The sequence below is a fragment of the Puntigrus tetrazona genome, chromosome 1 (assembly GCF_018831695.1).
Source record: "Puntigrus tetrazona isolate hp1 chromosome 1, ASM1883169v1, whole genome shotgun sequence".
Taxonomy (NCBI): Eukaryota; Metazoa; Chordata; class Actinopteri; order Cypriniformes; family Cyprinidae; genus Puntigrus; species Puntigrus tetrazona.
In genome coordinates this window covers 26,813,916-26,826,415 of record NC_056699.1, presented here as the reverse complement: position 1 = coordinate 26,826,415, position 12,500 = coordinate 26,813,916, and the positions used below count along the sequence as shown (strand labels likewise).

Genomic DNA, 12,500 nt, shown 5'->3' with positions numbered 1-12,500 from the left:
TTTTATATTCCGGTTCGAATTATACACGTTTAAACGGCAGCTGTCATAAAAATATTACTTTGTATGAGATTTTTTTTCATGAAAGATTTGATTGATGTATAGTGCAATGCATGTATTTAGCTAATTTATTTGGAGGTCAATATAATGCAAATGCAAAGCTGTTTTATTGACGTCTTCCTGCAGATTAAAACGCAGGTTGAGTGATTGCAATGGATATGATATATTTCGACTTCATCGCCTTCTGATGAGTCCGACGTAGTTAGCTAGCATGCAAAAAATGAGCTACGTTAAAGGGCATCGAAAACGCATTCATCGTTTGAATTCTGCGGCAGAATATGGACAGATCAAAAAATGGAGATAAATGTGTATTATCAATGATTTCGTGTCAGTTGCTGAAATGTCAGTGCATCGCTGCTTAATGCAGATAGCGCATAGAAATATAAGTCGCAGCTAGTGGTGCACACTCTCTCTAAAGTGCTCTATCATTCAGGTCACTCTGATTCAGAGCTTCATCAACTCTATCAAACCGTCCTTCTTTTGCAGATCGGCCGGTCCACCGAAAGCCCCATTGACTTCGTGGTGATGGACACGGTGCCTGGTTGTCACGGCAGAGGCGACACGCTGTCGTCTCAGAGCACTATATCGCGCTTCGCGTGCCGGATCGTGTGTCAGAGAGCGCCGCCCTACACCGCGCGCATCTACGCCGCCGGCTTCGACTCGTCCAAAAGCATCTTCCTAGGGGTGGGTCAAACACACTCTCTCCTCTCTTACAGTCTTTCACACTCATCCACCCATCCAGCCGTTCCACGATGCTTTCATGTGTTCGTCTGTCATTCATCCTGGGGAGGCTGGAAATGAACAAGTGAGTGAGTGAATGAGCTGATTCATGACGCCAGTGAGCTGCGCTGCTTTTTGAACGTTTGTGGTCAGTAAAACCTTGCATTGCTTTTGAAAGCAGTATCTTCTGTTATGATTTAAAAGAACTGTTTTCTATGTGAATATACTGTAGGTCAAATGTAATTTATATCTGTGATCAAAGCATTATTCATTACTCCAGTCTTCAGTGTCACATGATGCTCCAGAAATGTTGAAAACATTTCATATTTTTGAGAAAATATTTTTTTTTTATATACATAAGTGTTAAGATTGTTAAATGTGTTTACTGACACTTTTGATCTGTTTAATGCATCCTTGATTAATAAAAGCATTAATTTATTTAAAAAAAAAATCTTACTGACCCCAAACATTTAAATGGTAGTCTTTGCATATGAATGAACGAACAAATGATTGAGTAAATCTGTGTATGAAGCGTGCAAGAAAATTTGAATGAATGAGTGAACAAAGTGAGCGAATGAATGAATCAGTGAATGAATGAATCAGTGAATGAATGAGTCTGAACAAAATGAGAAAATGAATCAGTGAACAAAGTGAGCAAATTAAAGCGTCCGCGTATGAATGAATCAGTGAATGAAAGAGTCTGAACAAAACAAGAGAATGAATCAGTGAACGAAGTTGAGCGAATGAATGAATCAGTTAACAAAGTGAGCAAATTGAAAAGTCAGCGAATGAATGAATGAGTGAATCAAGGTGAGCGAATGAATGAATCAGTAAACAAAGTGAGCTAATTAAAGAGTCTTAATGAATCTGTGAAAGAAATTAGCAAACTAATGAAAGTGTGAATCAATATGTTAATGAATGAATGAATCAGTGAATGAAGTCAACAAATAAATGGATTGGTAAATGAATTGAGGGAAAAGGTGAGTTACAGAGTGAACCAATTAATTGCTAATGAATTAGTAAACGAAGTGAGCAAACTAAAGAAAGATTGAATGAATCAGTTAATGAATGAATGAATCGGTGAATAAAGTTTGCAAACGAATGAAAGAATCATTGAAAAATAGTTGACTAAATCTGTGAAGGAAGTGAGCGAACAAATGAAAGTATGAGTGAATCTGTAAATGAGTGAATGAATCAGTGAGCGAATCTGTGAATCAACAAAGGAATGGACGTGTTTTTCCGTCTGTCCTCAGGAGAAAGCGGCGAAATGGTGGTGCGCCGACAGCCAGATGGACGGCCTGACCACTAACGGCATATTAGTGATGCGACCCCGGCACGGCTTCACCTGCGAGTCCAAACCCGGCTCCTGGAGAGAGATCTCCGTCTGCGGCAACGTCTTCACGCTCCGGGAGACCCGCTCCGCTCAGAAACCCGGAAAACTGGTGAGAGGCTGCAGATTCAGATCAAAGCACGGCCGAGGCCTGACGCAATCCTCCAGAACGAGGTCAAAGCTTTGCCATGGCGACGTCGCCGATAAACACAAGCGTGACATTTCCTCGTTTCCCAGCTTCGCCATGACAACCCTGATCATGTGTTGGTAAACACTCCTCTCGGTGCCCTTATCTGGAATCACACGAGCGCTCAGTGTGAAGAACAATTTGTGTATCTTTTCAATCGGTGAAGGCCCACAGGGACTGAATCAGCACATAGCTGGTGTGTGTGTGTGTGTGTGTGTGTGCGTGATATGACTCCCGCCCGACTGCACGGTTTGTTGTGTTGTTCGGATCTGGTCTCCATGGTGCCAGAAGTCCCGTCCGTAACCTCGCCGCGCAGCTTTTTCTCTCTGGATGCACAGCGTGTGAGAAGTCGAGGTTAGGAGATGACTGTCGCTGGTAAACAACTTCCATTCGGACGACCTCTAAACCTCGCAGGAACCTGCTTCTCAATCTCTCCTTGCGTTTTAGAACTCAGGACGTGCCTTATTTGAAGTCGGATCGGTCTTTAAGCGAAAAAAACAAAAGAAGGAATTAAGCTTAGGGGAAAGAAAGCAGCAAAGTTCATGATTTAAGTATCATTTATAGACTATTGCAGTATTTGTTGATTCGATTGTTTGTTTTTTATATATATATATGTATATTGTCTTCGTTAAAAAATACGAGGGGTGTTGCCTTGACGAGTAACTTATATATAAATGTTTAATTTTTTTTAAAATTCATCTTATTTCATTTTTATATATTTATCCGTTGTTATTTTAGTATATCACTGATATGCTATTGCCATTTTTTAAAATATTGACTCAATTTCAGTTCAAGTTTTTGGTCATTTTGGTCATTTTTAATGTTTTTATTACTTTTATTATTACTTAAATAGTTGTAGTAGTTGTTGTTGTGGTTAAAATGAAGAACTGTTGTCTTGGCAAGTAGCAGAAATATATCATTTTTTATATAATGTATTATTATTTTATTATCGGTCATTTTAGGTTTTAGTTAACTGGAATAATTTAGGATTTTTTTGTGCATTGTGGCCTTATTCTGCATATAAATCCCACTGCCGTTTCCGTGAGGTTCACCTCTCAGTAACTCAGTCCTGTGCTCCTGTGCTCTGAATTGAGTTAAATGCGTTGTTTCTGACGGCGCACCTGTGTAAACTCATCTGTGTGTCGGTGTGTGCGTATCTGGCCATGCGGGCTGGGTCTGTGTGTCCCGGCTGAGACGGCGGACCCGAGGTGCTCTCTCTAAATAGTGGATGTGGTTTGGACTTGTTTCATTCTGACTCTGAAGGTAGTCACTGTACATGAGTGATTCGGAGGAGGTCGTGTAGATCAGAGCATCATCTACTGGACACTTAGAGTCACTGCAGACTGAGTGAAGGAGACTATATGGGTCTGCTAGCTAGACATTATCCTGCTCACATATATATATATATATATATATATATATATATATATATATATATATATATATATAGAGAGAGAGAGAGAGAGAGAGAGAGAGAGAGAGAGATGGGATAACATATATTTAATAATATTAGTGAATTGTGCATCTAAGAATTAATGTGATATATTGATAGATTTATTGCAGTCAGTATGTACTAACAATAATAATATATAATATATTGCATAAAATCTGTTGTGCCGATATTACTAATTAAATAATATTTTTTGATCATCGTATATATAAAATAGGTATAATAAAAATATTTAAATTTTTAAAATATAAAATACAAACATTAAAACATTAATTATGGAGGAGGATTAGGGCCAAGCAAAAAAGAAAAAATATTTTGAGATTAAACTCTCGTCAGAAAAATTGTGAGAAAAGTCTGAATAAAATGTTTAACAATTTGTTTTTCATTTTAATTTTACAAGTTTTAAAAACAAAAAAATCAACAACATTTTTTCTCAAACTTTTATGACTATATTTTTGAGATGTGTTTTAATTTTTTTTTTTAATTATTATTATTATTGCTCGGCCCTAATCCTCTTCCATCATTGATAAGTGAGCTTTATGTTTTAATCATTTTAATGTGATTTTCAACCAAAACAATCATCTCGCTCCATCAGTATTCAATAATGTGACCTAGTATTTCTTCATTTATTTCATTGCTTCCAAAATCGCACGCAAATGCTGCAAGGTTTGACATCTAAAAAAGCCCGGCTAAACCCCGTGTCTCTCCGTAGGTGGAGAATGAGTGTCACGAGCTGGTGGACGGCACTTTCCTCGACCTGTGCGGCGCGACGCTGCTGTGGCGATCGGCCGAGGGCCTGTCCCGCACGCCCACCCCCAAACACCTGGAGCTGCTGCGGCGGGAGCTGAACGCGGCGCGGCCCCAGTGTCCCGTGGGCTTGCACACCCTGGCCTTCCCCAGCCTGGAGCGCTCGTCCAGCCCCGAGCAGCAGCCCTGGGCCTACCTGAGCTGCGGGCACGTGCACGGACAGCACTGCTGGAGGGGCTCGGCCGAGGAGGACGGCTCGCGGAGCGGAGAGGAGCTGGGGCTGGAGCCGGGCGAGCGCGAGTGCCCTCTGTGCCGCTCGCGGGGCCTGTACGTGCCGCTGAAGCTGGGCCGCGAGTCGGCCTTGTACCTGGACGCCGCTCCGCCGACGCACGCCCTCAACCCCTGCGGTCACGTGTGCTCGGAGCGCACCGCCGCCTTCTGGAGCAGACTGCTGCTGCCTCACGGAGCCCACGGCTTCAGCCCCGCCTGCCCCTTCTGCATGCGGCCCCTCGCCCGCCACCGGAGGAGCGTGCGGCTCATCTTCCAGGGGCCGCTGGACTGAGTGTGTGCGGCCGGGTCCCAGTAACCTGCTACACCCCTGAAGGCGCAGTCTGCCCAAAAGTGACCATCTAGACCGTGCTTTATTCACCCTCGAGATCCTAGATGTATATGAGACGAATCTGAGTTATATGTGGAGCACAAAACCGGTCTTAAAGGAATAGTTCACCCTTTTACGAGTATTTCCAAGCTCATTTCGGGTGAACTATTTCTTTAAGTAGTTTGGGTATATTTGAAGAAATAGCCAACAATATATTTTATGAGCCAAAATGATAAATCATTAGGATACTAAGTGATGATATATATATATATATATATATATATATATATATATATATATATATATATATATATATATATATATATATATATATATATATTTTATTATTTTATATATATATATATATTTTATTATTTTATATATATATATATATATATATATATAAAAATTTTACTTTTTTTTTTTTTTTTGCACCCTTAAACTCTAAGATTAAAAAAAAAAAAAAAATCTCAACCAAATATTGTCACATCCTAGCAATCAGAATATTTATTCAGCTTATTTATTCAGGTGATGTATAAAAACGTACCCTTATGACTGGTTTTCTGGTCCAGGTCCACATATTGAAAATCCTTGCCCTTCCAAGCTTTATAACGGCAGTGAACGTATGTTTTTCTTTTCCGAAAGTCCAAAAGAAGTTCAATAAAGTGCATCCATCCGCCATAAAAAAGTGCCTCATGAAACACGATAGTCCAAAATAAAAGTTTTCGGTTACATTATACATCATGTGTGTGTGTGCTGTGTATATTTATTATGTACATATACAAAAATATATGTTATGGTAATTATATATATATATATATATATATATATATATATATATATATATATATATATATATATATATATATATATATATATATATATATATATATATATATATTTAAAATAAAATACACAATACACCTGCACATGATGTAAATGAAATGTTTATTTTGCATAAAATTGATCGCAATTAATCATTTAAAAAAAGCCAAGGTCACGTGAGGTACATGATTATTGTGGAATAAATAAACTGCCATTATAAGGGTTGGAAAGCAAGGCCGGTGTTTAATATAACTCTGATTAGATTCGTCCATTATTTCATTATTCCATTATTTAATGAGGGTTCATACATGACCGGGCTCAAGGTAAATGCTTTCATCTTACTGCTGGAGCCGGTTTAACAGCAGCATGATCCACACATCAGTCTTTCCAGCGCCCCCAGCTTCAGGTGCACTGAACAGTGAACGAGGGTATAGGGGTGATTTGGGACACGACCTGTGTGCTTTTAAGACTCCTGCTCAATGTTATGTCAGGAATCTGTACGAATACACGTCAGCGGGTGTGTGAACCTGTTTTCTGAGTTCATTTACTTTCACCTGCGCTTGTTTCGAACTGCCGTGCATCATCACCCTCCAAATACCAATGACTCTGGCCGACAGCGAGCTTGAAACGAGGTTATTGTATTGTATTGTGTACATAGCATTGCATTCTCTCAGAAATGTTTTTGTATCATTCTTAAAGAATAAAGTTATGGGTCGCATTTCAGTAAAGGCCGAGCATGTCGTTCACCTGGTTTAAAGAGAATTGCACACGGTCAGGCTTTCTGTCGTTGTGGAAGGAAATAAAAGAAAGGGAATTCACCATAAAAAGTGCTAAATGATTGAGAGCGAAGAATAAAATGTGAGTGGAGTCATGAAACAATGAAAGGAAAAACTAAAAACTAAAAGTAGTCAGACCAAGCATGCATGTATTTGGCAACAAAGATAATAAATAAATAATAAACAATAAATAAAGTACCCTAAGAAGGTTATTTATGAAAGGGGTTACAGTGTGATATTATATTATATCACAGTTGAAAACTGTACTGTTGTTGAATTTTCTCTGAAATATTTTTGTATCGTTCATTATCTCATATATTTTCTCATATATTCATATTTCATTTATGTTAATATGGAAAAGAAATAAGAAAAGCATTAACGGAAAAAACATAAATTGCAAGCACAAAAAAGGCGCGAAAGGCTGAGAGTAAGCGTAAGAAAATAAGTACGGTTTTTTTTTTTGGCTTATACAAAAATATAATTAATTAACAACGAATCGAAAGTCTTTATGGCTGCGCGCTGTTCTCGTACGCGTTGACAGCCGTAAACCGGAAGCGTCTTGGTTTCGCGCGCGGTGCATTCTGGGCCGGTGGCCGGCGGACCGCAGAGCGAGCGAGCTGTTCCGTCGCCGAGGATGTGAGTGGGATCCGACGGTATTATGATCTCCGGGAGCTGCTTGATTTCGCATAACAGGTACCCGACAGGCGCCGCGGCGTGTGCGAGCGCGCGAGGCTCTTCAGCGGAGCGGAAGCGGATGTTTGTTGTGATTAGCGCCGGGGCTAACGGCGGCTCGTTAACGTACGTGGACGCGTACGACAACCAACCCGACGCTCCGAACCGCTGAATCTGCGGGAAAAGCCGTCGGGAATCACACGCGCGTTCTCCTAAAGCGCCCGGTTGGACGGCCGCGTGTCGGTTAAAGCGAACGCGATGCGGCCGTCGGCTCTGAGGTGATTTGTGTGACTCGTAACAGGTGACTTTATTATTAATCATTGGGTGTAAATAACCGCACGTCATGTACGTCTGGGGGAAAAGCGCAAAGCTAATGGTTGTGTCTCCACGTCGTGTTTAGTAGCGATTCAGATGAGGTATATATTGGGGTTGATGGGTGATAAAATAGTAATGTATTCACGGGTAACAATTTGAATGAAGCGAGAAAGTTGATTAATCAGTGATTTGATGGGCTCCCAGCTGACTGATGCTGTCCTTGTGTCATCCATTACAAACCATTAATTATTCAGCAGGTCAGAATTGAGTGCATTTGGACACATTCACGTTCAGCGCGCTTATTCCAGGCTGAAAGATACTGAAATGTAAATAGGTCACGTGCTAAAAAAAACAACCACAACAACAAAACACAGCAATGGATTTTAAAGCGTGTTTCTGCGGTGTGGTTAAAGTTTGCTTTTTGTTGTGTTTTGCATGTGTGTGTGGAGTGACGGGTCCAGGTGACATTTAACATTTAAAAGAGAAGAAAATGTGCTTAGTCGTGATAAAAATACTGAATACTGCAAACATGTCCTAGTTACACTTAACTACAATTATATGCGAAGAATATTTGTAAGAGTTCATTTATATTTTAAATAAATGTTTCAGCAAATTGTTTATTCATATATGATATTGCATATATATATATATATATATATATATATATATATATATATATATATATATATATATATATATGAGAAATAAAATAAATCTAAATTAAGTTCTGGAAAAAATACTGCAGCTTAAGTTGTGCATTTTGAAAAAATAAAAATTATAATTATTTTTTATTTATTATAATTATTATATATTAAGCCTAACACTGAGAATTTGTAGAAAAATGTGCTCAGTTGTCATAATACTGTCACAATGCCAAAAAAAACCCCACACAAACGTGAATCCATTGAATCTTGCAAACATATCCCTTTGACATTTAATCAAAAAAAAAAGTACGTCTTTCCTTCACACCTGGCGTGGTTTAGTTTTTTTGGACGGGTTTAGATTCTTTGTAGAGCAGCTTGGGCTCAGACCGCAGCGCTCTCCTCTCGCTCTGAATGATCTGAGCTGATCTGATCTGCCTCAGAGTCTAGTTTCCTCCGTGTCTGCTCGCTCGGCTGTGAAATATGCTCTGAAGACCCGAGCAAACGGCTAAAGCTGACTGAGGAGGCTCGGTTCATCTTCCTCTTTGTGTTTTTCGCTCTGACTCGCTTGTTTTTGTGCTCGTGTGGGCGGGAACAGATATGCTGCTGATTATATTAAGAAGCGACTGTGTGAGATTTCAGGGGGAATTTTCTACGAGTATCACACAGCTGTTTGAACCGATTCGACGTTAGTTTGGGGGGAAATCTAGTGCTTTTTCTTCTAAAAGGCAGGTACTTCCTGTGCTGGCAGGAAGTTGATGTGTGTTCTTGCGCTCTCCTTCCAGTCAGCCTCGTATGTGAGGGATCCGCAGTGATGTCCTCCAATCAGGGCTCGTCTCCGATCTCTCAGTCCAGCGGCCCCGGTGATGGGCTCTTCAGGAAGCCCCGGGACCCTTCGCTGGCCCCTAGACACTATCGGACGCCACGCTCCTTACCGGACGTCTGCCCTAAAGAGCCCACCGGTGAGAGACCTGCCCTCTTCTGCCCAGAAGGGCCAAGTTAATAGAAATCAAATGTTTTTTTAGCTATTGTTCTGTATTTCTGCAGTGTTAATGTAGTATAATTGATTAATCTCTTGTGTGTGTGTATATATACTATAGCTTTTAGTTTTGAATATTATTGAATATTTATTTTTAAATATTTTGAATTAGAATTTTTGATATTTTCTATTTTCATTTTTTGTCACGTTAATTTCATTTTTAAAAAAATATGTCTATTTAATTTATTTTCTGTTAGTATTTTAATAGTAAATGAAAATGGCAAATGTTGCCTTGGCAACTAGCTGAAATAAAATAAGTGTCAAATAAAGATTTAAAAAAATTTAATTAAGGTTTTTATATTTTTATTTATTTTATAAAATTGTATTTATTTTAATTAATAAATGCACTTTTTAAATGATTTTGGTTGACTTTAGTCATTTTATTTTTTGCCATTTTATTTTATTTTATTGTAGTACTGCGAGTTAAACTTATTTATCCAAAGTCATTTGGCAACAGCTGTCATATGTCATTTTTACAAAAAAATTGAGCTAGTTTTAGAGTAATAAAATTATAAAAATATATTTTATGTTTATGTTTCTATTTATTTCAGTTGACATTTATTTTATTTGGGGTGGGGGGGTTAGTTGATTATAATAGCTCTTCGTAACCGTCTGCCTAAATATTCTTTCTGAGCCCTGTCGTGGTCTGTACAGGTGAGGGTCGTGCCCTCTGTGACGGGCCGTCTGTGGTGGCCGACCAGCACCGCTGGACTGTGTTTAACTCTAAGGTCAACCTCCCGGCGGCCCTCAACGATCCCAGGCTGGCCAAGAGAGAGTCAGACTTCTTCACGAAGACGTGGGGCCTGGACTTCACCGAGACCGACGTCATGCCCTCGTTCTACCTGCCCAGCATCAGCCGAGATCACTTCAGCTCGTACCTGCAGGAGACGGCTCAGGTGACGGCAGCTCCTCAATTATTCACACGCTGCCTCGTCTACTGAGACCTAGTACAGCCCGCTTTATAAGCCAAGGAAGGCTGAATATAGGATATAGATGGGGTATGGATGCTTAAAAAATATTACATTCAGAAACTGAAATAAAACTAGAGCCGTTTCCTTGGTACTGAAAGTATTTGGGCTCTTCCTGCAGTATTTTTTTCTAATTTGAAGTATAAAAATGACTAAAGCTATTTATTAAAAATAAATTAAAGCTAAATAGAAATATATAAAACCAATATAAACGTCGTAACAAAAACTAAAATTGAAAAAGCTAAAAGAATTTAAAAAAGCTAAGTATATAAAAATATGAAAATAGTATAGAAATGTAACTTAAGTAATGCTCTGACTGAACGCAAAATATAAAATTAGAGTAAAATTATTTGTCTTGGTAACTGACTGATATAAGTACCAAAATTAAATATTACAATATTATATAAAAATATATTTTATATGGAAGTTTTATTTAACGAGTGATAATATACTAAGAAATATGAAACTAAAAACTAAAAATGACAAAAATTAAAATAAAAAGGGGAATAAAGTGTATTTGAAAATATTAATAAATGTCACAATAGTATTAGTAATATATTAAATTATCATAATGTTATATATTTAATACTACCAATATACCTAGCCAACACACAGCATTCATAAATAGTGAGTATATTTTAAATTGTGTTCTTGATAACTAAGTCAGTTGAAGGACTGAAATGACTAAAATTGAAATGAAAGTAAAAACATTTTAAAATTAGACTAATAAAATGTGTAAAATTCCTAAAATGTCAACTTATGTAATAGATTAAGTACATTATTCATAAAGCTCATTCATAACATTAATGCGTACTATAATAATGCACATGTAATAGTAGAATAAGAAACAAAATGTATTGAAATGGATGATTGAAAGCTCTGCTCGGGTAGTCCGTGTGTTAACAGACACCGAGGGTCTTGTCCTGGTGTGTGTTTGGTCTGAGCCGGTCGTGTTTCTCTCACACTCGTGAGAACTCGGAGTGTTTCCGTCGAGGGTCTGACGCCGACTCTTTGTTTGTGTCTCTCAGAGGGAGAAGATTCACGAGCGCTTCAAGAACGTTTGCCCGAGCAAAGACGATCTGTCCGTGCCCACCATCACCAACAATCATGGTAGCGTGAGCTAAAACAGTAACAGAGCTCACAGACACGCACTCAGAACTGAGTCTGTTTTCTTTGTGGCTCGTTTGTTTTGTAGATAAAGCCAGAGCTGAACTGGAGCAGGTGCCCAAGGTGAGAACCCAAGAAATGAATGGCTTTATTGATCAGAAGTGCATCATTTAGTGGTGTTGCGTTGATCGGAAGTGACATCTGTGATCAAATAGATGCAGCTTTTTAACGTTTTATTCATTAAAGAAACCTGAAAAATAAATGCATCCTTGTTGCCGCAAAAATATGAAGCGGCAGAACTGTTTTACATCGACGGTGATCAGAGAGGCATATTAAAGCTATTTTTGAAGGATCGCGTGTCGCTGGAGACTGGAGTAATGATGCCCATAAGAGTTTAATATATATATTCACAATTAAACCGTAATTTTGTTTCACAACTGACTGTTTTTACTGTGTTCTGTTTGATGGATCTGTTTTAAACCGAAGTATGAAACTGTGTTTTTATACTGTGAGGGAAAAAATGAATTGAGAAATCTGTATTCTCTGTATTAAAAGGTCTCTTGGTGTCTCACAGATCTTCATGAAGCCTGAGTTTGTACTGAATGATCCAGCCACGTTTAACGCTGTGTTGCCGTGGTCTCACTTCAGTGTTGCCGGGGGCAAGAACAGCCGAGATGTTGCATCGTCACGGTTACTACAGGAAAAGGTGCCCATCTGTCATTGTTTGGTACTTTAACTTGTCACTAGCAATCAGTGCTATATAAGTAAGATTATAATACTAAGATTATTTTTTTATTAATAGTAATCATCTTTTTAATAAATTTTTTTAAGTTTTCATATTAATACAATTTTTAGTGGTTCTGTTGTGTTTTTGTAATTTATGTGTGTATATGTATATAAAATATATTACAATATTATATAAATATTATATTTTATATATGATTTATTTAATGAATAATAATATAGTAATATGGTGGAAAAACTAAAAATAAATTAAAATGGAAAGAAAAAAAATATATATATATATATATATATATATATATATATATATATATATATATATATATA

The 12,500-nt window shown here is 38.1% G+C and overlaps 2 protein-coding genes across 13 annotated transcripts in view; both read left to right on the top strand.

Annotated features, from left to right (window-relative positions):
- peli1a (pellino E3 ubiquitin protein ligase 1a) overlaps positions 1-5,343 on the top strand; it is a 12,682-nt gene extending 7,339 nt beyond the window's left edge. For both annotated transcript variants that reach the window (XM_043251440.1, XM_043251449.1), the window contains exons 5-7: positions 544-741; positions 2,031-2,219; positions 4,457-5,343. In XM_043251440.1, coding sequence (XP_043107375.1) covers positions 544-741; positions 2,031-2,219; positions 4,457-5,053 — 984 coding nt within the window. In that variant the 3' untranslated portion in view covers positions 5,054-5,343. The remainder of the gene's footprint in view (positions 1-543; positions 742-2,030; positions 2,220-4,456) is intronic.
- A 1,901-nt stretch (positions 5,344-7,244) lies between these two features.
- Positions 7,245-12,500, top strand: part of vps54 (VPS54 subunit of GARP complex) — a 15,764-nt gene continuing 10,508 nt past the window's right edge. For 8 of the 11 annotated variants that reach the window (XM_043246334.1, XM_043246325.1, XM_043246318.1 and 5 more), the window contains exons 1-6: positions 7,245-7,383; positions 9,104-9,280; positions 10,012-10,253; positions 11,354-11,435; positions 11,521-11,555; positions 12,007-12,138. In XM_043246334.1, coding sequence (XP_043102269.1) covers positions 9,133-9,280; positions 10,012-10,253; positions 11,354-11,435; positions 11,521-11,555; positions 12,007-12,138 — 639 coding nt within the window. In that variant the 5' untranslated portion in view covers positions 7,245-7,383; positions 9,104-9,132. The other 3 variants (XM_043246284.1, XM_043246275.1, XM_043246354.1) reach the window with 3 other exon arrangements.